We start from the raw sequence: 25,305 nt of genomic DNA, 5'->3' as shown, positions 1-25,305 counted from the left end.
GCCCAGGTGCAAGAATCTGGGAGCAAAAGGGAGCACCGAGGCCAGGCACCTCGAGGTGGCCATAGCGGCAGGACACCTGGGGTCAAGGAGGGTCCTGCTCCCCAGCCCCCCGCCTCCCCTACCCCCGGGGTGCTGAGCGATGGTGGTTGTGGGGAGTGATAGCCGGGTGGGACGCCCCGTCTGGGATGTGGGGCTGAAGGGCCACAGGGTGGGATGGGGTTGCTAGGGAGGGGACATGGGGACATGGGGACAGGGCAAAGGGGTCCGGGGAGAAGACCCGGGGAGGGAACCCACGGGGATGGCAGTGAGGCTTATAGGGGACCCCCGGGGTGGCTGGGGCTGGAGGGCGGGGCGGGCCCACGGGACCCGGGGAGGGGATGGGGAGGACCGAGGGGCGGGGGCCGAGGGGAGCAGAGGGAGGGGCGGTGGGAGGGGGCGGTGGGGGATCGGGGCGGTGGCCGGGGGGGCCGGGGGAGGGGCGCGGGGCCGGGGCGGCGGGGGGGCCGGGGGCCGTTAATCCGGGGATTGGGAGCGGCCCCCCCGCCGGCCCGCGGTGTGATTGGAGCCGGGGCGGCCGGCGGGCCGATAAAAGGGGCGGCGGGCGGCGCTCCCCGCTCCGGGCCGGGCCAGGCGGCGGCGATGCCGGGCCGGGCGGAGCCGTCGGGGGGACGCGCGGCGGCGGGGCCGGGGCCGGGCCTGGGGGCCCCGGGGACGGAGGCGCGACCGAGCGGCGCGGGGCTGCGGGCCAAGGGCTTCGCCATCACTGACTTGCTGGGGCTGGAAGCCGAGCTACAGCCGCCCCCTGGCCCGCCCCCCGCTGCCGCCGCCGGGGGCTACGAGAGTGGCGGGGCGCTGGGGCTGGGGCTGGGGCTGCTGTGTGGGCTGGGGGGGCCGGGAGCCCCCTGCCTCCTGCCCGCCCCGCTGCCGCTGCTGCCCGCCCGCGGCCCCCGCCCGCCCCCCGGGCCGCCGCCCGCCGCCCGCCGCCACAAGGAAAACATCTCCGGTGAGCGGGGCCGGGGGGCGCGCACCCGCGCACCGGGGGGCCCGGCTGGAGCCGCTGCCCGAGCGGCCCCGGGGAGCGCCCCCCCCGCGCCGAGCTGAGGTCGGCCCCGGGCTCCCCTCACCCCCCACCCCCCCACCCTTTTGGCCCCCCGGGCTCCCCCTCCCCCTCTCCTGGGATGGCATCGCCCGTGCGGGGCTCGGGGCCCGGCCGTCGGTTGCCGTGGGAGGGGACCCCAGCTGCCTGGGGCGCTGGGCTCGGTCCCCTCGCTGCCGGCGGAACGTGACTCTCCCCCTCCCGCATGCTGCTGCCAGACGAGGACAGCCTGTCCGGGGATGCCGGCGAGCTGAAGATGTCTGCAGCCCAGATCAAGAGGAAGAAACGCCGGCACAGGTGGGGCCCAAGAGCAGGGCTGTCCCCATCCCACCTCTGTCCCCAGGCTGGGGCGGTGGGAGTCCCCCAGGGGAGGAAGGAGAAGGGCCGCAACTGGGGTGGGGAGGGGATTTTCAGGAGGAAGACCTCGGGGGGGGGGGGGGCTGCCAGCCTGGCCGCTTTGCCATCAGGCTCTGGGCTGTGTGGCAGGATGCTCTCTCCTCTTGGCAGGACGGTGTTCACGGCTCACCAGCTGGAGGAATTGGAGAAGGCTTTCAACGAAGCTCACTACCCTGACGTCTATGCCCGGGAGATGCTGGCTGTGAAGACGGAGCTGCCCGAGGACAGGATACAGGTAGGTGGCTGCGATGGGCCCCTCTCCCTGCGGAGCCTGTGGGCTACTGATGCCCAGTGGTCCCTTCTGCGCTGTGGTCAGTGAGTACAAGTGGTGGGAATGTGGTGGTGGCACTGAAATGCAGCGGGGTGCTTGTGGGGGCAGCTCGTCTTCTGTCCCCCTGGCTCCAAACAGGCTCCAAATGGAAATGCAGAACCAGAGGACTGAGCTGGCCCCAACAGCTGCTCACTGCCACCAGCTTGGCTTTGTCCTCCAGAGACCCAGGCAGGAGCTAGTGCGATTCAGGAGCTGCTGGGCTAAGCCGTTTCCCACCGGTTTGCTTACTAGCTGGTCTCTTTGAGGAGCATGTGGCATTTTAGAGCCTGATCCTGCCCTGCTGTGGAGCAGCTCATTGGCTTAAGAATGGGTGGTGGTCTGGGCAGTAGCCAGGTTGTAGCTACACCTCCTGAGCCTTCACGTGCAGGAAGGGGGTGAGGAGGGGGACCTGAGCATCCTCTGTCATCACTGGTCACTGCATTACGGACCCCCTTTCCTGGAGAGGTTGGTGCTCCATGTGGAGGCAGCAGAGGGGCCCTGCGGGCAGGTGGAGCCTAGGGTGACTTTGGCTGGGATCATGCTCCTGTGTCAAAATCAGCCTCGTGTAATGTGTGCTCCCTTTCCCCCTCCCCTCCCCTCTCTCACTGACACCCACGTGTGTGCCCTCCCTGAACCCCCTCCCCACACACTGTCCTGGCCACCCTCACACTGCCACCTGCGTGTCCACACCCTGTGCTCATATGCCCAAACCCCTCCACGCACGCGGCCGCCCCTTTGCCCTGGACACACACTCCTCTCTGCCTGACGGGCCCTGGATGCCCGGCCATGGGGGCCGTCTCCTCCCCAATCCCACCCCTCCATGCTCTCCTGGCTGTTACCCCTGAAGGTTTGGTTTCAGAACCGAAGAGCCAAGTGGCGGAAGCGGGAGAAGTGCTGGGGCCGGAGCAGTGTGATGGCCGAATACGGCCTCTATGGGGCCATGGTGAGGCACTCCATCCCTCTGCCCGAGTCCATCATCAACTCTGCCAAGAGCGGGCTGGTGGGATCATGCGCCCCGTGGCTGCTGGGTAAGTAGGAGCTTGGGGCTGAGGGGGTTGTGGGGCAGCCTCAGAGCAAACAGCCCTTAGTCTTCCATACGGCTGCCCTCACCCTTTCCTAGAAATGAACAGGGCCTCGGCGTGAGCTGTATGCGGGCTGCCAAGCACCCTGACTTTTCCACTCCCTCCTTGCAAAGAACAGCTGAGAAAGGGAAAAACCTTTTACAGACGAGTCAGACAGGTGCCCGCACGTGGTTAGGTATCATTTTCTGGTGCTAGTAGCCATCGTGGGAGCTGCAGTGTGTCTAGGAAGCCATCACCCTCCCCCCCCAACTGGAGACAATGCTACCTCAGAGCTACCTTCCGCTCATACTCACCTACACTGAGGTAGCACTTGACATCAGGCTGGGACAGGCTGTCGCAGCACTGCTCTCCCTGTCTTCCCTGCTGCAGGGGAGGTATGGACCAGTTCTACTGCAAGCCATCCTCTCGGGCTGCAGAGTGCAGGTAGCCAGGCTCCAGATTGGGAAAGGCTGGTGACTAGCCTGAGTTTTCCTTGGGGTGCAAGCGAGAGCTGAAGGAAGCAGAAGGAGGGCAGGAGGTGATGCTGAGTGGTCCCAGGCAGATGTAAGCAACCGGTGCCCTTGGCTTTGCTCTCTCCCCTCTGCAAGGCATGCACAAAAAGTCCATGGAGGTGAACAGGAAGGCAGAGAGCCAAGAGAAGCTGGCAGATGGCTGGCGAGTGGAGCAGGAGGAGGAGGAACTCAAAGGGAAGCAGGCCAGTTCCCAGAGGGGCTCCGACAAGCTTGGCCCTGCAAAAGGTTTGGAGGACACAGCCATCGACCTCTCCAGGACAGCCAGGCATGAGAAGAGGGGTGTACTTAGGCAGTGCATCAACGGGGACCCCCCCACGGAGCAGAACGACAGGGACCACTGAGCTCAGGCCACCCCGCAGGAGGCCAGACCTCACAGCTTCCTGGCGAGATAATAATATTTATTGAGAGATATATATATTTTTTCTTAAATAATTGAACTTTTATCTGAATTCAGGGCATTTTAAAACTGGGCACACACACCCCCTTGTCCCCTCCTTTCAAGCTGTTCACTTCTCAGCAGAGCCAGGGTGGAGGGTGGGAGAGGTGTCTCAGTGGGGCTGGGAGCAGTGTGATAACTGGACTGCACTGTGGTCAGCACAGACCATTGCTGGGGCAGAGCTGCCCTTCCCCTCTGGGCTGTGGGTGCTTCCCAGCTACCCAGGAGCACACAGCGCAGCAATGCAATGGGATTCGCTCCGTTCTCAAGTGTGCGGGTGCAAGGACGGTGCATGAGTTCACAGACGCCTTCTCCGAGCACTTCCACTGCCACACAGTGCCTGTGCGGCGAGTCCCTCCACTTTGAACACACAATTCTTCCACCTCGAGGAGCAGCAGAGCAGGGTTTTTAAATGCGGTAGCGTTCATCCTCAAGCTGGTGTAGCCCGACAGGACGTGCCCGTTTATACCTCCTGAGGATCTGGCCTGCCAATGCAGCCTTATCACTGGATTTACACTGTGTAGCTTCCTTAACTCATGTTTGGGAGAAGGGGGTAAAGCCATTTCTGTTTTTGCAATGATTTTGTATACTCTTGAATGTTATCTGCTACACTATGCATAATAGAACAGACCTTTTTTAAAACCAAGCCATAGTACCCTGGAGCAACTAAAAAAAATTGTGAATTGACATAAGAAGATATTTTGTAATTGTCTGTAAAAAGTGTTAATGTCAGAGCTGTTTCTTGGTCATCCTATATTTATGTCTGAAAGCACTTTAGTGATCTGGATTTTTGAATGTGGCTCTCCCTGTTTTGTCTGCCATTTATTTATTTATTACACATCCATAAATAAAGTTGTGGTGTATATTTGCTTTTCATGCTCTGCATTGCAGTTTGTACCTTCCTTTGGCACTTCTCATGGTAGCTGCTAGCTGTGAGCAGATCTTCCCCAGCCTCGTGCTTAAACTGGGCCGGAGAGCTCTGCTGAGGCAGTGTGGTCGCTCCAAGGGGGCAAAGCCAAGCCCTCATGCATCTCCCCAGAACTAAGGTCTAGTCCAGTGGCCTACACATGCCAGAAGGTGATTGAGTTGTGTCAGCCAAAGAGCCAAACCACAGCTGATGGGTTAGGAGATGATCCAAAACTCAGCCAGCTCCTGAGGGAAGTTGTGGGGAGGAAGAAAGTTGCTCCATGCTCCCATGCATTAGGGAAAATCCTCCTCAATACAGCTTGAGTGGGAGGTTCTTCACTGAAATGTTTCCCGCCCTGATGGCAGGACAGGCACTCTGCCTCTCAAGTGTCTGTGCAGTGTGCTCTTCCTGTTGCTTTGGAAGGTGCAGAGCTGGGCCGGTGTTGCCACATCCTTGTGGTTGAATACAAGGAGCAGCTGCCCACTTGGGCGAGGTGAGCACATAGTGGGAGGTACCGTGGGGGGCACCCTGGCCTCCCAAGGAGGCACACAGAGCAGCCGCGTGGTCCCAACTGCCCAAGCACCCTCAGCAGTGCATGCGGCCACCCAACTGCCTGACTCCTGGCTCTGACGGCTCCTCATCTCACGGCTGGGCTGAACTGGCCCACGCACATGCTGTGACAGCTCTCCTGGAACACCCCCAGTTTCATCTACCAGCCAAACAAACCAGAAAATTATCAAAAGGTTTTATTAAAATCTGAGTAATTCCAATTTGGAAAGTTCTGTAATACAGCTCAGGGGGTGTGTGGCCATGTAACAATGCTGTCACCTGTCCCTGCTTCTGTTGCTGGACCTGGCTTCTTGCACACAGGCAGCCACAGGCTGTGCTGGGCAGGGGGAGAGCAGTGGGATGCTGGCTGGGAAGAGCAGAGCAATAAAAGTGGCATCTGCAGATTTCCTGCTTTTCCCCTCCTCTGCTCGGCCAGCCCCCCCCGGGTGGCAGGGGGAAACATATGCATGGCAAATACAAGCTTTGCAGCAAAAAAAATATGTTTGATGGGGAGGGGGGGGGGGGCATAGGGAGCACAGTTCAGGAAAGGACCAGCCAGGGCTTATTGCAGCAGCAATTAGGCTCACTGAGAGCCGAGACTTAGCACATTGGAGGCCTAATCCTGCCTGAGCAGCATCTGCAAACCTTTTATTTGGGCTGTGCCATGCTGGCACTGGATGCCTGCAATCTTTTTTTTTTTTTTTTTTCCTCTGCCCGAGTGCAGATGGCCTGGCTCTTTGCCTTGTGCTGGGTGCAAGTGCTGTGGGAGCCGCAACTGCTACAAGGTGAAATACCCCAGCATTGTGCCGGATGCAGACAATGCTTCTGGTAGTGCCTGGTAGGCTCCCAGCTCTCACTTCACACGGTGAAGGAGGAGCCGTGGGGAGGGCTGCTGGCCCAAGGCACTTCTCATGTGCTAGGAAGTAACCACAGGGTGCAGCCAGGTGTTGGGGCTCAGATGTGCCCTTGCCCCGCCACTCACGGGGTGAGAGCCCAAGGGAGGCCAGGTGAAGGGTGATGCTGGTGGATGTCAGTGACCACGCAAGGCTCAGCTCCTGGTTACCACCAGGGGCTGGCGGCAGGGTATGATGGAGCAATTCTTGGAGCAGTCGCAGTCATTCAACTCTTAGTTGCCTGTGCTAAGTCCAGCAGGGAAGTGCTCGCTGTCCTCCATATGTCACTGTGGATGTAGTGGCAGTAGGAGTAGGACAGCACACTCTTCTTGTCGTTTGCTTCAGATTTGATCTGTCCTGAGATTAGTGGTAATCAAACCCAGCCACAGCTCCTGCCAGCACTGGTTCAGGCCAGGGTCGGCTGCAACAGCACAACAGAAGAAAACCTGACTTATGGCAGTGGCTGCCACTTGCACACATCTCCACCACTGCAGCGGGGCTGCCTATGCAAGACCCAGCAGCCGTCCTGGTGACCACACCAGGGCCTGGCTGGCACGAGCTTCCCTCTGTGAGGGGCCCTGGGGATCCCTCAGCCACAAAGGCTGGGTTCACTCAGGCAGGAGAGCCCTTCCATGTGGCTCAGGCAAGAGGAGTCAGTAACATCAAAGCCACCGTTCAGCAGCTGGCACTGCTGCAGCCTGCCTTCAGTTCACCAGGGCTGCTGCCCGTGGCACACCCAGATCTCCTCGCAGCGCTGTGTGCTCGGCCCTAGCCAGGGACTTAAGCAATCTGCTAAACCAGTCATGGAAGAAGGGACAAGGAAAGGGAAAAGGGACTAAAACGAGATTATTTTGGTATCTCCCAGCTTTTAGGGGATTGGAAGCTGACTGTCAGGCACACACGTCTGGGGGTTGCAAGTGGGTGGTGGAGGTGCCCTGGTGATGGGCCCAGAGCAGGCTGGAAGAGAGAATGCAAATGCAGGGCTGCATCTGCAGAAGCATTTTCAGGGTGCCATTTCTGTACAGCTTCTTAATACAACTTTCTAACTGGCATTTTGTCTCGGCTGATGCTCCCAAGCGGCCGGCTGGATTTTCAGACTGGGAGGTTAGGAAGCAAGTATGAACATTTTGTAAAGTGCTCCCTCGTGCGGAGCCAGGCGCTGGGACACAAGCCCGGCTGGAGCGCTAACCAGAAAGAAGCCTCGCTCCTTCCCCCCAGTCCAGCAGAGCCCTGTTCATCTGTGTGTCGACACGCAGGGATGCCTGGAGGCGGAATTAAAGAATCCTGCGGGGGGGCTGTTTTTCATTACTTGCTTCTCAGACTGCCAACAGATGCTCGGTACAACGAGCAGCCCCTTCCCCAGAGTGAGCCAGCTTCTGGCAGAGGACACAGGCGCGGATGAGAGGCTCTGAATTCCTCCTGGCTGCTCCTTCTCGAGGTTAGTCCAGCACTAAGACCAAGCACGTTCTTACAAATCAAGCGCATGTCTTCAGCCCACAAAATCTCACCAGGTTGGCACTGGCAAGGACAACCCGTTTTGCTCTGGGTGTGCACCATTTCCCTCTCATTCCATGTTCAGCCGGCGTGAGGCTCAGGGAGGGCTGGGCAGCAAAGGCCTCACCTGCCATTTTTGGCCCCATTCCCCCCCTTTCCCACCTTCTGCAGCCGTGGCGCCAGGGCCCGGGGAGCAGGGCCTGGGTCCGGGGAGCGCCGGGGCAGCGGGGCCTGGCGCAGACCCTGCCCGAGGCGAGGCCCCCCGAGCCGCCGGGCGAGCTGCCCGTTGCCCGTGGCCCGGAGCTGCCCGTGGCCCGGAGCTGCCCGTGGCCCGCGGTGCCGCCGCTGCGGGGTAAGCCGCTGCTGCACACCCGCCCTACGCTCCCCGGCCGCCCGGGGCCGCTCTGCGCCGCCGCTCGCAGGCCGTGGCGGAGCCTGCGCGCCGCGGCCACTCTAGCCGCGCCCCTCAGCGGTGGCGGGCGGGCCCGCCCCCGCGGCCCCATGGCGGTGGCGGTGCTGCGGCCGCTGGACGCCCCGCCGGCGGAGCTAGCGCCCGGCACCGCGCTGCTACTGGCGCCGCCGCCGCTGTGCGCGGCGCTGCGCGGGCGGGGCGGCGGGCTGGTGCTGGCGGTGCGGCCGGCGGGGCGCGGCGGGGCGCAGGCCGTGCTGCTGAGCGCCGTGGCGCTGGAGGGCGGCGGGCGGCGGGGAGCGGAGCTGTGGCTGCGCGGGGCGCTGCTGCGGCGTCTGGGGCTGGCGGCCGGCCGGCGGGTGGCCGTATGGCCCGTGCGCCGCCCGCCGGCCCTGGCCTGGGTGCTGCTGGGCTCGGCGGGGCGGGCGGCGAGGCCGGCGGGCGGCGCGGTGCTGGCGCGGCGGGGCGAGGCGCTGCCGGGGCCGGGCCCAGGCCCGGGCCCGCTGGTGCTGGAGGCGCGGCCCGCGCTGCAGGGGCTGCTGGGTAGCGGCACGCGCACGGCGCTCGCCCCCCCGCCGCCCGCCGGCGCCCCCTGTCGGCGCCCCGCCGCGCCGCCCCTCGTCTCCCGCTTCGCCGCCGCCGCTGGGCCCGGGCGGGAGGCGGCGGCGGCCCCGCGGCTGCGGGCGGTTCCCGGCGGCGGGCCGGGCGGCGGGGCGGAGGTGTGGGTGAGCCGGCGGGGGCTGCTGGCGGTGGGGCTGTTCCAGGGGGAGTGGGTGCGGGTGGGCGCCGAGGGGGCGGACCGCGAGCACCTGGCGGCGTTGCTGGCCCGCCCGCCCGCCTGGGAGTTCCCGCGGGCCGCCCGCCGCGGCCTGCCCGACGGCGCCGCCCTGCTGGCCCCCGCCCTGGCCTTCAACCTAGGCTGCGACCCCGCCGCTGCTGCGCTCCTCCGCCTGCGGGTGAGCCGGGGCCGGGGGGCTTGGGGTGGGCCCAGGGGGCTGGGGGCCGGGGTGAGCCGGGCCCGTGGGTGGGGGGCGGGGGGCGAGGTGGGCCGGGCCCGGGGGGCGGTGAGCCGGGGCCGGGGGCTGGGGCCGGGAGGCCGGTGGTCTAGCCAGGCTGGGGGCTCGGGAGCTGGGGTCGGGGTTGGGCCGGGGTGAGCTGTGCCTGGGGGGCTGGGGGCTGAGGGCCGGGGTGAGCTGAGAGCCTGGGGGCTGGGGCCGGGGCCAGGCCGTGGTGGGCTGGGGCCAAGGTGAGTTGGGCCTTGGGGGCCGGGGTGAGCCGGGGCCGGGGGGCTGGGGGCCAGGGGCCAGTCTGGTGGAGCGTGACGCTGGGCCCTCTCCCCCCACAGAGGTACGAAAGGGCCGGGGCAGCGGATGGGAAGGGCAGCCGCTCCGTGCTGGCCGTGCCGCCCTTCGCCAAGGAGCTGCGCCTGGAAATGGTCCGCTCGCCAGCCTACAGCACCCGAGGGGGCTACGATGGTGTCCTCTCCAAGCACTTTGAGACGCCGCGGTGAGCTGCCCAGTGTTGTGGGGCCCTGGGGTGCGCTGGTGGTGCCAGGCCCGAGGCATGCTGCTGGCGCACCCCCTCAGCACCTCGCTGTGGATGCTTAGTAGGCTGACGGTGTCCCCTTGTGCTATCTCCTCGTGGGCATGCTTCGCTGGCACACGGCGCCTCCTGTCCTGTCCTTCCAGAGCTGTCTTCAAGTCTCCTTCCTCATGATCTACCACAAAGTGGATCTGCCTCTGGCTGAGGACTGTGGGCTCCCAGGTGCTGCCCGCAAACCTCCGTTCTGGGGCACGTTTGTAACCCTGCTTTTCAGCCTCGAATGGAGTAATCGGGAGACGGGATGTGTTGCCATCCTCCCGCACAACACCTGCCCCCAAGCCTCTTTCATCCTGCTGCTGAGGCTTTCTGCTGGAATTATACTCACCTGTTCCGGGGATAAGGAGGCTATTTTGTCTGGAAGAGGCACTCTTAAATGGCACTCATCTTCTGTACCCTTCCCAAAAGGTTCCTCTTAATAGTCTGGATGCACCTACTCGTACCCAGTGTGTGCTTAAACTTTCAGTGGCTATTTATAGTTTTATTTACAGGAAAGGAATGAGTTGGTACGAATAGCTGCATTATTTTCTGTAAAAACAGTTGTGATATGGGGCAGGGAAAACACACAACCAGGATTTACTCTCTGTCACTGCTGAAACTCCCTGCTTTTTTTTTTTTTTTTTTGTAGGCTTGTCCAGGAGGGAGACATCCTGTGTGTTCCAACATTTGGATATGCCGAGTTTTTAGAAGTAAATGCAGACAAATTCCTAAGGTAGGTGGCAACCTCTGTGACACCGGTACTGCAAGAGAGAAGATACTTTTCTGACACCAACTCTCTTGAAATGAGACAGTTCGTTCCATTCTGATCTGTCCCTGGATTTCAGAGTTTATCTGCCTCTTTCTTTAGGGGGAAGAGGGAAATGCTTTTGTTGGATTATGGAAGGCTGCAGCTAAGAGGGAGGCCTCCCTTAGCTCATTTGAATAGTCATGGAGGGAAGGAAGGAAAAAGAGAGAAACTGATGAGGAAAAAGACTAAAGAGGAAGGGGTCACTCGAGGACAGCCAGTGCTACATAAAGAAAGCGAAGTGGAAGCTGGGCTTGTAAACGGGTGACAGACAACAAAGTGTGAATATAACCTCTTACAGTTCACCTTAGGATAACTTTCTGTTTGGCTGCCAATTCTGCCTTTCTTGGTTTTGCTCATATGGCTTTGAAACAGTTCAGTGCTAAGTGCAAGTCAGCACTCTGTCAGGATAGGGGTGCTTTCGGTGGGTTTTGGCTGGTGGCAATGTAAATGCTTCATCTGTGTCAGAAAGGGGGCTGCCTTGGGTAACTGATGCATGTTCTGTGAATAATTGCCTTGAATCATTCATCTGGGCTGTACCAGTGACATGTTGTAACACTACCCAGCTCCGCTATGTATTTTAAAATTCAGTAGTTTTATAGCACTGCTGTGATGAGCATTTTCTAGGCTGTTCCTCAGAGGGAGGCAGGAAGCACAAGTCTTCTGTTGTGGAAGCTTCTGTTACATATTAGCCATGGGGCAAGCCAGAGAAGATAGCAGAGTTCATGGGACCTAAAGAGCTTGGAACTGTGTTGGGGTGCAAGTGATAGAATTACTCAGGGTGGAGAAAATCCTGGAGGAAACCTCTGCAGATCCCTTAATCTGTCCAGTGGGATATCAATGTGGATGTGTTTTTCCTGTGGGATGTTCAGGGCAGGGTGCTTGTAAGGCCCTTGTGGTTTTTGGGTGAGTCCTTGTCTGCAGCTTAGGACTCTGTGCCGTAAGATTTTACACACTGCAGGTGAATCTCTGCGGAGTTGTTGTGAGAGAAGCAATGGCACAAAAAGGAATGGCTTGAGCTCCTGGATAGGTGAAATAAGGTTAGTACAGCTGCAGTCTTGCAAACTGAAGCCACTAGCAGAAGCTGTAACTGTTGACAGTCCTGTTGGTCTGCCTGGCCAGACAGCAGAGCAGGATCCATAAAGGATCCATGTGGGGCCTGGGAGAGGGCAAGAGTATCTCTGCTTACCTGTGCCATTCAGCTGTTGTTTTGTTGACAACTGTGGTGTTCCTGCCTTCCAAGATCTTGATGCAGCAATTTAGACTGCTTGTTTTTTCCCTTAGGTGGCCAGAGCTTTACTTCAAAGTGAGGAAGGTTTTAGGCATGGTGGAAGGCGAGCAGTCGGAGGGTTATCTGGTGGACACCCAGAACACCTCTCTCTATCTGGTAAGGTCTCAATGGAGAGCAGGGAGGGTGTACATGAGATCCAAGGCTGAGGTTGTGCTGTGGGTGACGAAGGGGCCTGTGGAGGCCTGGCATTTCAGGACAGACTTTGACACTTGGTACCTGTCTTTTCTCAGGTGGTGTTCCACAGAGCTCTATTTTTCCTTTCCTCACAGGTGGGTTCAACAAACAGCACCGTTCCATCTGCCCCAGCCTATAACAGCCATGAGTTCTGGAGCAGTTTGTCTCCTGCTGGACTTTCTGATGTCGTGAAGCAGCTCTGTGAAGCTCTTCGGCCTCACCTGACCAGTCGGTGAGCCAGAATTCCTTCTAGCAAGCCGAGGCGAGCTGGAACCCTGCTCCCCAGTCAGTGGAGGAACTGCCTCTGTGTTACAGGGCAGGTGCACTGAGCGGGGCCGGCAGCATACTCCTCTCAGGGCCAAGTGGCAGTGGGAAGCTGGTGGTTGTCAGAGCTGTGTGCAGCTGCCTCAACCTCCACCTTTTCAAGGTAATTCCTTCTGCGGTCAGTTGATTGGCAGATTTATAACATAGAAAGAATTATGGAGATGTTCTTTAAGGTAGCCATACCCACACCCCTGCTGCAACTGTGACGCGAGCCTACCCAGAAGCTGCTCCCATGCGCATGTGCAGAAAAAAGGAGTGCGAGTATGCTGAGCTTAGCTCTGCTGTGGATTATGACTGCTGGTGGGCCGAACCTCAGAGCAACCGTTTGGATCAGCCTAAAGGTCCATCTAGCCCCATGTCTGAAACTGGCTGGTAGCAGATGGTCAGGAGCACAAGCATGAAGAGATGTTTCCTCTGGCATGTACTCTCCACTGCTCTGTAATCAGTAATTTAGAGATCTCTTGGCCCAGGGGTGTGTGTGCATTTGTACCTTTCTTTACTGATTCTTGCTATTATTGCTGTCATCCTGCTGAACTTTACCAATACCTGCAATACATGGTGGTATTTTATCAGACTGACTTGCTGTCAGTTGATAGGGCATTGAGTTGATGCTATACCGCAGAGCTTGGCAGTAACTGAAAAGGGGTGATGAAGGCAAGAACTGTGGTGGCAATGGGTGTTTTCAGTTGCCCCTGCATAGGCTAGGCAAAAGGCATGTTAGAAAGTGAGGCAGAGATGATGCTGAGATCTTTTCCAGCTGGGTGAGGGGCCTAGAAAAGAAACGCAGCCCTGGGTTTGATAACAGTATGTGTGCCAGATCTGGTTCAATATCTCACGGCCTGTAGAAGAGCTGCCCTGTAACTGTGTTCACATTCACCACCCTCCCAAGAGCAAAAAAGCCCCCAGATCTTCCATAGCAGTGCTTGGCTCCTGAAAGGGGAGCAACATCAAAACAATGTTTCTTTAGAAAGAATCAGCCAAGGTAAGGAAGTGTTACACCTGCTGTGGAGGTGAATGAGGGATGCCATGCCACACCGTGAGGCCACTGTGCAGACTGTATTGGAATGGGCTTGAGAAAAGTAAATGGAAGACAAAACAGATGAACAGCAGGGAAAGGGCAGTTGCTGAAAACAAGAGGCATTCTTCAAGGGGCACCAGCCTGTAGGAGGTTAGAGTGAAGGTTAGAGTTGGCACAATCTGGGATGACTTCCAGAGGGTTTCTGAAACGGAAAGACTTGGAAGAAGGAAGATGAAGAGAGCCAGAAGGTTCCTTTTTGTGGAAGGAAAATGTAGGCTTGCTCTTTTTTTGTGGATATTTTTAGAGTAAACTTGTAGAAAAGAAGCTAAGCATTTTGGATATGTGGGTTTTCTTCTGTTTAGAAGTTGGGTCCTGCTAAGTTGACATCAGTCTCTTTTAACTGTTCTTTTCTAGCCAAGTAAAACCGTAACAGTGGGTCAGTGGGGGAGGTGGATAGAGCCTTGAGCAGCTGCTGTGCAGCTCATTTGGACATGATCCTTAGTGGTGCTGAGCTCTTACTCTTCTGCAGATGTGCCTTAGCTCTGGGGATCCAGTACAAGATTGCAGAGACTTCACAGCATCTTCAGATCCATGTACAGGATATGTTTGGGTGCACTGTGGCTCTGCCACGTCCTGGCAGGTGGCCTCAGGTTCTAGTGTGATGCGCAAAGCTGCAGCTCTCGTTTTAGTTTGGGTGCTGCTTTTTAAGACTAACGCTCTTACTACTGAAGCCGGAGGTATTTGCTTTTTCTCCTATGCCAGCTCTTACACCCTCCTTTTCTCACTTAGTGCCGTGCTTATGTTACTGTTGCACCTTCTCTTCCCTTCCTCTGGCTGTTCTGCCTGCTTTTCTACCAGGACACAGTGTATCTTCCGTACCGTAATCTCCACCACTTGACGATCAGCAGTTTTTTATCTTTTCTCTCTGCCCTTCTGTACTTGCATACAGATACTGCTGCCGTTTGGCTGTGCCTGCCAGAACCACAACTCCTGGGTTTTTTTCTGTAGTACACAGAGCACAGGAGTTCCTCTGCTCTGCTTCCCCATCCTTACCCTTTACATCAACTCTTGAGACATTCTCCCTGCTCCAGGCTACCCTTTGCAAGAATGAGGCCCAGGGAATCCCGGTGATGGTTTGGCTCTCCCTATGTGACCTCGCAGCAGCAGGAGGCAGCACTGCCCATTTCCAGCAGTGTTCAAGCTGCTGTTCAAGGCTCACCAGTCACCTCTCCCTTTTGGATGACTTGTTTGCTTTGTAAACAGTGTCTGGGCCTCTAGCCACCCCTAACTTCCCCCCTGCCCCGCCCCATACCTTCTACCTTCCTCCTGCACTTTGAGCCTGTGCAGCACTGGGTTGAACAGTTTCCTGAGCCTCCCCCTCTGCTCTTTGCACTGTTGCACTGAGACACTGTTCTCCCTGTCTTGGCCACTTCCATGACTCCTCCATCCCTTCCAGCTTAGGTTGCTGAGCCGTGACACATGCTGTATCGATTTCTCTGGTCCGTTGGCCTCACCTTTGTCAGACTAGACCCTCCTGCGCCCCTCACCTCCTGTAGAGAAGCAAGAAACAGCCATTTTTCCACGTTGGAGAGTCCTGAATGTGTCTATTTTGAATATGTCCTGAATGTGTCTCTGGGAAACATCCACTTATATCTCCTTCCAGCTGTGAATTGTCCTTGGAAAGCTTTGTGGAAGTGAACGTTGTCCTAGATCCCCCCAGCTGTGCGTGTTGCAACCACCACAGACTGTGTGTTGTGTGGTCTGTCTCGCAGGTTGATTGCGTTAGTTTGTGCAGTGACACCAGTGGAGCCACAGAGGAGAAAGTACAGATGGCCTTCGCCCAGGCCCAGCAGTATCATCCATGCGTGCTTCTGCTGAAAGACATTGAGGTGCTTGGCAAAGACCGGGACAGGCTAGTAGAGGATGCCAGGGTCACCACTACTCTGAGACAGCTGCTCCTGGACAGAGACCCAGCACTGAGGTATGGACCCAGCAGGTTTTCTGTAGGCATCCAAGGTGATGGTTTGCTTCTGGCATTCCTAGGGCAGCAGTCACTGTTACGTCAAGGTGACTGATTGTTAATGTGCCTGGTTTTATTTTTAATCTGGTGGACTCTTTCCCGGTTTTGCTTTGTTTACTTCAGAGGACCCTTGTTCTTTCAGCTTAGTGGCAGAGGTTGTCATGGAGGTTTGTTGTCTGAAGCTGGTTTCTGAGTTGTTCAGATGCACAAACCCATCATGTTTGCTGTGAGGCACACCAAAGGTCACAGCAACCCTGCAAGGGAGCTGGGGGCCCAGGAGGATCTTGAGGCTGATGACTGGTAGCAGGGTGCAGAAGGGAGTTATCAAGTGAAGATGTGACTTGAAGGCTCTTGACTTCGACACAGAGCACCGAAAGCAGTTCAGTGGCAAGGTGGAGGTGTGTGGCTGCAAGACACCTTGGCCAGTATCTGTGTGTTTCTTGGAGGAAAGGCTAGCTGTTGGGGAGCAACTTGTTAGTGATGGCAGTGTAAGAGGGGAGTTTCCATAGAGCTGAGACCATGCACTGTCCCGCTTTTCTCAACAGCTGCCCTGTCCTAGTGATCGGCACAACCTGCAAGCCCCAGGATGTTCCTACAGATGTGCAGACTGCTTTCCTTCACGAAGTGAAAATGGAAGCCCTGTCAGAAGAGCAGAGGAGGTTGATGCTGAGCATGCTGACAGCCAGTATGCCTCTGGGCAAAGAAGTGAGCCTATCCAAGCTGGCCCGCAGGACTGCAGTGAGTGAAACCACAGCAGCATGTGGAGATGGGCTGGCTGGGAGTGCTGGGCCAGCCTCCTCCACCTGGCCATGGAGAAAGGGAACAATTCCCACAGCCCAGTCCACTTCTTCAGTGGTTGACCCTGGTCCTCAGATGTCAGCTTTAACTGCAGGTTTCTAGTGCCTAAGGACTGCACAGCTTTTGCAGAGGCATTGGCTGATGCTTAGCTCTGCTGGAAGACAGAGCCAATAGAAAAAAAAAGAAGCTAAAGCCTTCAACCAGGGCACAGACATGCAAAGAACAGCTCTGCAAGGAATTTTTCCCCATACACCTTTTATGACCTAGCTGGAGCTGTGTTCAGGGACTGAACTGATGCTGTTTGTTTCCGCATTCACAGGGTTTTGTGCTGGGAGATTTCTGTGCCTTGTTATCCCACAGCAGCCGGGCGGCTTGCACCCGCATCCAGACCTCGAGGTAGCACAGGCAACAGGGCAGGAGGTGGGGTGGGCAGGGGCTGCAGCCAGCCTGGTAATGCTGGGAGTGGGGCAGAGCCTGAGTCCTTCCCTTCTCTTCCTTTCCCAGTTTCCCAGGTGGACTGAGTGAGGAAGTGGAGAGAGATTTTTGCACTGCTGGGTTCCCAGTGCTTGAGGAGGATTTTAGTGTTGCGCTGGACCAGCTGCACAGCACCCATTCACAGGCAGTGGGAGCCCCGAAGGTAGGATGCTGGGGCAGGGGAAGGGTGGTTGGCTCTCCAGAGCTGTGCGGCTCAAGATACCTCTCTCAGACCTTGCCACATGGGGGGGGCTGTGCTTTGGCACATCACTTCCCGCTGTGTCCTTCCACACAGTCCTCTTACTTTCCCCCCACTAGCACTTTTCACCCTCTTGGCTTTGAATTTGGTGAGGGAAGCCCTTGCTGCTCTATTTGGAGAGCTCAGCTGGCTAGTGCCGTGGGGGTGCCAGCTGTGCAGCTCAGCCTTTCGAGGGACAAAGGCAACTGCAGGCTGGCTGCCCTGCTGAGCTCTCTCTAGCCGTATGGGATATGGGAACAGAGAGGCTGGGGCACAAACTGGTGCGGGAGAGTTTCCCCTCATGTGTGAGAAGCCTTGTACTTGATCCCTGGCCTTGGATACTGCTGGAGCCAGCACTGGTTTTTCTGACAGCTGGGCAGCTTGAAGAGCTTGGGCGTTCTTCAGGGAAAGGGGCATGGAGTATCAGAGAAAGCCAGCAGACTCAGCTTCTTGGGGGGGGCGTGATCTGCCTCTGGCAGCTTGTCACCCCTGGAAACAGCATTTGGGGTGACTGCTTTTGCTGGGTAACGTGGTGTTAGGACCAAGTGAGGTGATCGGAGCCTTTTCTCGCTGCCTTTGGGTGCGAATGACAGAGCTCGGCACAGGGCAGGAAATGCTGGCCTCCGAGCAGTTACTCTGGTGCTTTCCCCAGCTGCCCGCTTGCAGTCCTGCCCTAGCAGGATGACGCTTTGCTGGCGTCATCACCCAGGAGCTCCTCCAGGACTTCATTCATAAATGTACTAGAGACTGAAATGAGCTCTGCTCTGAGGCACGTTTGCCAAGTTTGCTGTAAGATGAATAGTAACCACAGAGCATGCTCGGCAGTGAGTGGTGTGAATGGGAGCTAATTTTGTTTGCATTTTACAGTCCTTTATCAATTTCTCAGTAATTGGCTGCAGTTCAGAAAGCCCATTAGCAAACCTGAATACTCTCAACACACATAACTTTAAATTCTGTGCTTACATGTTATGGCTAGTCACGCATTTCTTTGCAGTTGTAGCCTGAGCCTCCTAGAAAGAACTAATTTCAAACCTCCAGTTACTAGCAGTGTCTGCAACATGTCCTAGACTTACAGTGTTCCCCCCTGAAAACAACCCTGCTGCAGTTTTCCAGCTCCTGTGCTAGTGTCTGTAGGGCTTTTTCTAGTGAGGCAGTATAAGCAAGAGTGCAGAGAAGAGGGCAACTCTTCCATTCATTGGCACTGAAGAAGGAGGGCCTGTGGCCTTTTGCTTTAAAAGCCTTTTTTTCTGGAAATCCTTCTCTTGTCTGACCTGATTTTCCTGGTGGTGGACTTGCTTGGACAGCTGCAGAAATAGCATCAGATAACATCATCTCAAGTGGCAAAGGCAGGAGAGCTAAATTGTCTGAGGGGGAAAGAATTTTGCTCTAGCCTATTTTTAAACTCGTGGTTTGTGCTGACACCTGTTCTGCAGCCAGCCAGCAGCTGGGGGGAAGTGTTCTGGGGCTTTGCTTTCCCTGTGCACTCCCAGGAGAGCTGCTTTGGCGCTCAGGAGGATCCGTCATGCAGACTGTGGCATTCCTGTTATTTCTAAAGCTGTGAGCTGAGCAGAAGCATCCTCCAAAATTGTTTTGCTCAGCATAAAGCGGCACAGTTCACCCTTCTCAAGTTTGCTGCCTTTCCTCTTTTTGCAGTGATCCTTTGCATGTTTGCAGTTGACCCCATCCCTATCTATTTCGTGTAAGCATCCATGGACTTTGTTCTTGCATCCCCCTTTTCGAAAGCAGCTGGTTTTCTGTACAGTGTCCTCCAGGATGTCTCTCTTGCATCCTTCACGTGACACAGGTCCTAGTAGGCCAGGTTTTGTTGCTCTGGTGTGAAGCCCTTGCACAGCCTCACTGCCCTGGGACAGAAGGTGCCCTGGGTCTGTGTTTCTTTTTCTTTTCTTCCTGCTGCCTCCCCTTCTCTTATTTTTGCCTTCCCTCATGCATCCCAAGGGCTGCGTACAGCAGGTCTCTCTCGCCGCAGAGCTGCAGGCAACCCTGGCAGATACTTTCCCAGGGTATTTTTGCTGATACGAGGTGCAATGAAGGATTGGAGACAAGGTGGCATGCTGTGAGTGCAGCTTGCCTGGGGACACATGGAGTTTATTTTCCCCGTTACAAAGCTCAGGAGAGGGGAAATGTGGATGCTGGGTGATCCCACAACTGGGGTGGCTGGGCTGTGCAGCGTGGTGCTGACTTGCTGCATAGCCAGACACAGCTGACAGCACAAGGGACTGATGACTGGAGCAAGCGCTGCCAAGGTGTGCTTGGGACTCAGGAAGAAGTGCTGATGGGGATTCTTCCTCTCTTGGCAGATCCCCTCTGTGTCCTGGCAGGATGTTGGTGGGCTCCAGGAGGCAAAGAAAGAGATCCTGGACACTATCCAATTGCCCTTGGAGCACCCGGAGCTGTTGTCACTGGGTCTGTGCCGCTCTGGTCTGCTGTTGTATGGGCCTCCAGGGACAGGGAAGACCTTGCTGGCAAAAGCCGTGGCAACCACATGTGCCATGACATTCCTTAGGTGAAGAGTGGGGGGGTCATGTAATGGGACTGACATTATCCTGGCAGCAGATGGGAATCCTCTAACTGGCTCCTTCTCCCTGCCCCACAGTGTGAAAGGGCCAGAGCTTATCAACATGTACATTGGGCAAAGTGAGGAGAACGTGCGTAATGGTGAGGAGATGCATCCTGCTCCTGCATGTGGGAAGATGGGGCTTTTCTGTGGTGCTGGAGGGAAAGAAGTGGTGCTTAAACCCCTCTTCCCAACTCCCACCCACACCTGCCAGTGAGGGCATGAACCCAGCTGTCTCCGATGCCCAGTCTGTTCCCTGCTGTGCTGCAGCTTCCCCTCCTGTCACTCTTATCCCTGGTTTTCCTGATGGGACAATAGCCCCTCAGAGACACAGCTGAGCCTCAGGGCCCATTGTGCTGGGTGCTGCCTGTCCCCACTGCTACTGAGCCCCTTGGGCAGGAGCAAGTTGGTGGTGGTGAGGCAGTGAGCTGCTGGTTTCTATCCGCAGCTCTTCCCTGCTGGTGATACAGTGGGTCCTGTTGCTGTTGACTGCTCCGCCAGGTCTTTCTCATCTTTTGTGCTGTCTCCTTCCAGTGTTTGCCAGAGCAAAGGCAGCTGCACCCTGCATTATCTTCTTCGATGAGCTGGATTCCCTGGCCCCCAGTCGTGGGCGGAGTGGAGATTCGGGGGGTGTCATGGACAGGTGAGTGAGTATTGTGTGTTCATGGGAGAGCAGCGTACCCACCGCAGATGGGAGGGGGATGTATGGGATTGCCCTGCAAGGCAGAGTCCATCTGAGCTATCTTTCTCTACTTTTTCCCTCCCTGCTCCCTTCAGCTCCTCTGCATGGCCTGTCCACTCTCGCTGGACATTAGTACTGCTGTTTGCATTGCTGCAGATTCCCGATTGCCCAAGCTTGTTGTGCAAACATTTGGTTAAGACAGAGTCTCCTCCAGCTGCTTCTGTGGCTGCCAGCTGCTCCCTTTGGCCTCTCCAAGGTCATCCTTCACACCCCTACTGTGCGCTCCTCCCATTAGCTGCTGTGTCCCTGTGGTGGGAAACCTTTCAGCTGCCTCTTGTAGAAGCAAAGTCTGTACAGCTTGGAATTACCCAGAAACAAGGTTATTTCCCCCAGGCCTCCTCTGCTGAGCTGATGGTCCTCATCCAATGTTCCTCTCCATCCATGAGGGATTTTGCAGAGTTTTCCAATGACACCGTGGGCCCCTGGCATCCATCTTCACAACCCCAAACCAGCAGCTCTGGAAGGGGCTGGGTATGGTGCCCATTGGTCACCTCAGGTGATCCCAGAACCTGGTAGAGATACCGCCATTCCAGAAGGTCTGTGCCGTACTGTGCTGCCAGACCAGCCTAAGCCATGTGGCCACAGACTAGATCTGCAACACATGCTGTGCGCAGCCCTGAGGACTGTTTGGTGGTGTCACTGGCCTGGCACGGCCGGTCAGGGCATTCTGGCAGCAAAACCTGCTGGGCAGAACCACACAGCGGGGAGAGTTGGGACCAGTCAGCGTGTCTGAGTGGGGAACCTGAGCTGCAGCCCTGCGTGCCTGCCTGTGTTTGGTCTGTGTTGCCGCTGTCTGATAGTATAAGCATGTGTGCCCACCCTGAACGGGTTAGAGCCAGGCACAGGCCTGAAGGGCTGTCTTGGTACCGGGGGTTTGCGCTTGCTTTGCAGTGAGCTCAGGTGCTCACTGGCTGTGCTCAACTGGAGGAGCTGGATGGCTCTTCAGGGAAGAGAAATGTGAGCTGGAGCCCAAGACACGGACCTGGCAGTGGCCTTGCTGGTTCCTCTTTTTGTTTGGCAGCTGAGGGTGGCAGTGGGTGAGTTGCCAAGGCCTAGTTGTGAGTGTCCTGTCTTACTCCCCACAGAGTTGTCTCACAGCTCCTGGCTGAGCTTGATGGCCTTCATTCCACCAGAGAGGTGTTTGTCATCGGAGCTACGAACAGGCCTGACCTCCTGGACCTAGCTCTGCTCCGGCCGGGCAGGTATGTCGCATCCTGCCCTGCCTCCCTGCAGGGCTGTTCCCCCGAGCTCCCCCAGGCAGTGATGAGCTTGACTGTGCCCTCGGCGTGTTCTCTGCACAGAGACATTTCCTAGAGCCCCCTGGCTCTGGCTTGTGGGGGCAGTAGGAAGCCAAGAGGAGGCCGGTGCCTATGGCTGTAGCAGCAGCTCAAGATGCCACTGCTTGTTATCCCCTGCCGCTCTGGTTATCTCCCCAGCCGTGCAGCAGGGTAATAAGGGACCTGCTGTGGCACCAAACCATTGGGAAGAATTTGCCTCCCAGGGCACGTTCCTCAGAGCAGGGCACGTTCCTCAGAGCTGCCCCCCAGCCTGTCCTCATGCCTGCAGCTTGCCCATCCTGGGGCAGGGCTTCGTATCTGCTGCTGCTGCTGCACCTCACGTGGTTCCTGTCGGTGTATTTCTCCTGCCTGCCCTGGTCCCTCTGAAGGGCAGCCCTGCCCTCCACTGCACTGACTGCTTCGCCCCCTCAAGCTTTGTATCATCCACGAACTCGGAAGCAAAAGGAGCTGCCCTAGGGCCACTCTTCAGTCTCTGGTGCACAGGGCTGAGCACCAGTGACAGGTTTGTCTTGGCCTGTTCTCCACTGTCTCTTCTCTCTGCTGACAGGTTTGACAAGCTGGTCTATGTGGGCATAAATGAAGACCGGGAGTCGCAGCTGCAGGTGCTGAGCGCCGTCACCAGGAAGTGAGTGACCCTGTGCTCTCACAGTAGCCTTCTGCCACCACCCAGTGGGTCACAGCCTTCCTGGGGTTGATGCATAGCGTGCTCCAGCTTGGCTTCATGTCTGGGCCCTGGGGAGCACCTGAGTCACTGAGCCACAGCCAGCAGATAGGGGAAGAGGATGGGCAACTTCCATCAACTTCCAGCTGGAGGCTGGTTTTCCTACAAGATGGGAGCAGCTCAGCTGGCTGTCCAGGCAGAAGCGTTGGCAGAGTTCTCCAGTCCCCATACCACATGCTTTTTTTGAGGAGCTCAGCTGGATCCTAACAGTGTGATGAGACTGCAGGGCAGCAACATAGCAGGAAGTTCCTGTTTGCTTCCTGCAGGAGTTCCCCTGCACATCTGCTGTTTGCAGGTCTGAAGGTGAAGGCAGCTCCATTCGTCTCACTGCCCCTCCTCTTATGATGCTGAGGGGTGTCCAGCCTGTGTTCTGTGTGTCTGTCCGAATGCTGGTTGCGTGGGATCACCAAGCAGCAGGGTTTGGCTGCTTCCCCGGCTCCTGAACTGTCTTTGGAGGCAGAAAAGCAAGCCCTGCAACTGAGGTGCAGAGGTACCACCCACCACAGCTGGGTGAGCAGCTGTGACTCTGCCTCTGCAGGGAATCTGTCATGGATAGCCATGATTGCTGCTGCCTTTGACGATAAGCTAGCAGGAGAGGCCAGGGCGTGGGCTGGCTGTGAGCATCTTTTCACACCGTGTGGCTTGGCAGTCGTGCCCTCCAGCACCATGCTGTTGTTCGTGCTGAAGGAGGCTCACTGTCTGCAGCGTGGCTCTGATGGGATGGTTTGGTGTTACAGTGGTTTATACTGTCTGTAATTAAACATGTTCTTTTCCAGCCCTGGCTGTCGGCTGTTCCCAGGCATGTGGAGTGCTTAATTTCTGTGAGTGAGAACTTCAAGTTGCCTTTGATCCTGCTTAGCAGGAGAGAGGACCTTGCTGTGGGGATGTTTCAAAGAGAAGTCACTGCGCTGAAAAAATAAACAAACCAATCCCTTTTTTATTATTTTTTTTTTTTTAGCATGCAGAGCACTGTCCAGAAGCAGCTAAACATGGGGCCTCTGATTCCTCCTGCCCAGTCACGCTGGCTGCCATGTCTCTCCTGGTCTGCTTTTTATTGTGGATTTTACACCTGCAGTTTTTCCTCTTGGCAGGTTTAACTTGGATCCTTCTGTGAATCTCACCACCATTCTAGAAAAATGCCCAGCTCAGCTGACAGGAGCAGACATCTACTCCCTGTGCTCAGATGCCATGATGTGTGCTGTCAAACGCAAGGTGGAATGGATCGAGGAAGGTAGGAGCCTGGCCCCTACCTGTCCCACACATGCTGGGGTGTCCCAGCACAGGCGCAGGGAGGAGAGTCGCTGCTACCAGGAGCTGGGCTGTGTGAGCAGAGCCTTGGCTGCTTTGGGACCCCGTCTGAAGGCTGGACTCTGGGTTACTGGCAGGCAGGCACTGTCTGCAGCTGTGATCATGTTCAGTGCTTGGCCCCAGGGTGAGGGACACAGGTTTTCCTCCCAGTCTCCAGTGGCTGGAGATGGGGCTGTTGGGTCTTGCCAGTTGCCCTTGTGCTTGGCTCTCAGGCTCTCCCTGTTTCCTCTCTCATGCAGGGCTGGATACTGAGAGCTCTGCTCTGGTCCTGACCATGGAAGACTTCCTGCAGGCTGCTGCAAGGCTGCAGCCGTCCGTCTCTGAGCAGGAGCTGCTGAGGTACAGACTCATCCAGCAGAAGTTTGCTGCCTGCTAACGCTCGGCAGGGCTGGGACTGCTGGAGTGATGGGGACAGCGCATTAAGGGGTGCGAGAGAAAAGGCACAAACAGGCACCCGCCTGCTCTTCTCCGATGTCTCCTGGGCCCCCTTCTTTCAAGCATGGGTGGAAGAAGTGGTTGTGCAGTTTCTCAAGCCAAAGCCTCGTGTAAGCACTGCTCTGCTCAGCCAGGCTCGTGGGAGGTTCTGTGATGGTCCCTCACATCTCAGGGTGCTTTGTGGCTGTGGGGAGTGTATCAGGGTGACTTCCCCTGCGGGGGGGAAGCTGAGTCTTACAGTTACGGGCAATGTAGGCACATCTCCATAGGTGACAGAGCATTTTTGAGGGAGCAAGGCCCAAACTGCACCCAGTTTGGCAGCAAGAGTAGGGCTGGCAGCAGTTGCTTGTTGGGGTGTCAGCTGCCTGCAAGGGGTGCTGGCCAGAGGGCAGCAGGACGCAGGGCACCACTGCTGCAGCTGGCCTGGACTCGGCGTGGTCTCTCCAAATAAATACAGGCTTTTGGTACTACATACGCACTGCCTGGCCTCGGATCTTTCCTTGCTGGTGGTGCCCGTGGGCTTGGGAAGGCCCTTGTGAGCCCTGCGGGTAGGCTAAGTGCTGCAGAGAGACCATTGTCCTGCGGGTAGAGGGAGGAGTGCACCCATGAACCAGTGGGGTCACCATCCTCTGGCAAAGGCTGCCAGAGTGGCTGGACCTGGAGCGGATGACAAGAGGCTGAGGGAGCAGGGTTTGCTCAGCTGGGAGCTGAGCTCCCTCTGCAGAGGGAGCCCAGTCTCTTCCTGGAGGCACTGGGCAACAGGCTAAGTGGCAGCAAGGGGAATGGCTGCCGAATTCCCAGACGCTGGGAAAAACTTGTCACAGGAAGAGGGTGGGCTCCAGCCTTGGAGATCCTCAACCCTTGGCTGGAGCAGCCCAGAGCTACTACGTTGTGCTGAACACCAGTTGGCCCAGACTCCTACCATGAAGTCCTGTCTCACCTCCCGCTGCAGCCTTGTGGCAGCTGCCACCACCACCGTCTGTCCCTTGCTTCCCAGCCTTTGCCGAGATGCCAAATAAATCTGCACTTGAGCCGCATGTGGCCGGCAGCTGCCTCTGCCAGCTCCCCGCAGCTGCCGGTGTGGCTCCTGGGCAGCCCCGTTAAGCTGGGGGGCCTGTGCATGCGCCCCCTCATGGGGCCACTGGCGGCAGTTGCGTCCCTGAGCTCAAGGGTGGCTTTTGAGGACCAGCTCCATGCTGAGCTCCCCCCCGACAGGCCGGTTCCCCAGGAGCTGCTGGCATTCCATGCACGAGGCCCAGGTGCCGCATGCCTGTGGCCCTGTTGCTCCAGCTCGGGCACCTGTGCGTGTTGAGGCAGCACTGGCCCTGACCGCAGCACACTGCTGGATCTGGCCACCACCTCTTCAGGGCGGGCCAGGAGGGAGCTGCAGCAAAAGTGCCAGCGGTAAACTGGAGCCTTCCC

The 25,305-nt window shown here is 57.3% G+C and overlaps 2 protein-coding genes across 3 annotated transcripts; both read left to right on the top strand.

The window, feature by feature from the left end:
- The first annotated feature begins 517 nt into the window (after positions 1 to 517).
- VSX1 (visual system homeobox 1) lies at positions 518 to 4,703 on the top strand. 2 transcript variants are annotated; one of them, XM_055816722.1, is made up of 5 exons: positions 518 to 1,003; positions 1,315 to 1,393; positions 1,604 to 1,727; positions 2,650 to 2,830; positions 3,472 to 4,703. In XM_055816722.1, exons 1-5 carry the CDS (start codon positions 640 to 642, stop codon positions 3,735 to 3,737), a joined length of 1,014 nt encoding a protein of 337 aa, XP_055672697.1. In that variant the 5' UTR covers positions 518 to 639; the 3' UTR covers positions 3,738 to 4,703. The 2 variants fall into 2 exon arrangements, with proteins under 2 accessions (XP_055672697.1, XP_055672698.1); XM_055816723.1 differs by having other exon boundaries at positions 535 to 1,003; positions 2,662 to 2,830.
- A 3,434-nt stretch (positions 4,704 to 8,137) lies between these two features.
- On the top strand, positions 8,138 to 24,355 carry PEX6 (peroxisomal biogenesis factor 6). Its single transcript, XM_055815900.1, has 17 exons — positions 8,138 to 9,040; positions 9,430 to 9,590; positions 10,312 to 10,395; positions 11,752 to 11,854; positions 12,028 to 12,164; positions 12,248 to 12,359; positions 15,047 to 15,255; positions 15,840 to 16,032; positions 16,412 to 16,488; positions 16,597 to 16,729; positions 19,123 to 19,328; positions 19,419 to 19,480; positions 19,914 to 20,022; positions 21,207 to 21,323; positions 21,967 to 22,044; positions 23,232 to 23,371; positions 23,688 to 24,355. Exons 1-17 carry the CDS (start codon positions 8,177 to 8,179, stop codon positions 23,822 to 23,824), a joined length of 2,922 nt encoding a protein of 973 aa, XP_055671875.1. The 5' UTR covers positions 8,138 to 8,176; the 3' UTR covers positions 23,825 to 24,355.
- Positions 24,356 to 25,305: the final 950 nt, after the last annotated feature.

Source organism: Falco peregrinus, chromosome 11 (genome assembly GCF_023634155.1).
Source record: "Falco peregrinus isolate bFalPer1 chromosome 11, bFalPer1.pri, whole genome shotgun sequence".
NCBI lineage: Eukaryota > Metazoa > Chordata > Aves > Falconiformes > Falconidae > Falco > Falco peregrinus.
This window is presented reverse-complemented; position numbering and strand designations above follow the sequence as displayed.

Excerpts from the sequence above, each read along its gene's own strand:
- VSX1 (XM_055816722.1), top strand. The coding sequence starts at position 640 with ATGCCGGGCCGGGCGGAGCCGTCGGGGGGACGCGCGGCGGCGGGGCCG. Across the intron at positions 1,728-2,649 it reads TGCCCGAGGACAGGATACAG|GTTTGGTTTCAGAACCGAAG; the intron begins GTAGGTGGCTGC and ends TTACCCCTGAAG. Across the intron at positions 2,831-3,471 it reads ATGCGCCCCGTGGCTGCTGG|GCATGCACAAAAAGTCCATG; the intron begins GTAAGTAGGAGC and ends CCCCTCTGCAAG.
- PEX6 (XM_055815900.1), top strand. The coding sequence starts at position 8,177 with ATGGCGGTGGCGGTGCTGCGGCCGCTGGACGCCCCGCCGGCGGAGCTA. Across the intron at positions 16,730-19,122 it reads AGGCAGTGGGAGCCCCGAAG|ATCCCCTCTGTGTCCTGGCA; the intron begins GTAGGATGCTGG and ends CTCTCTTGGCAG. Across the intron at positions 21,324-21,966 it reads GCTCTGCTCCGGCCGGGCAG|GTTTGACAAGCTGGTCTATG; the intron begins GTATGTCGCATC and ends CTCTGCTGACAG.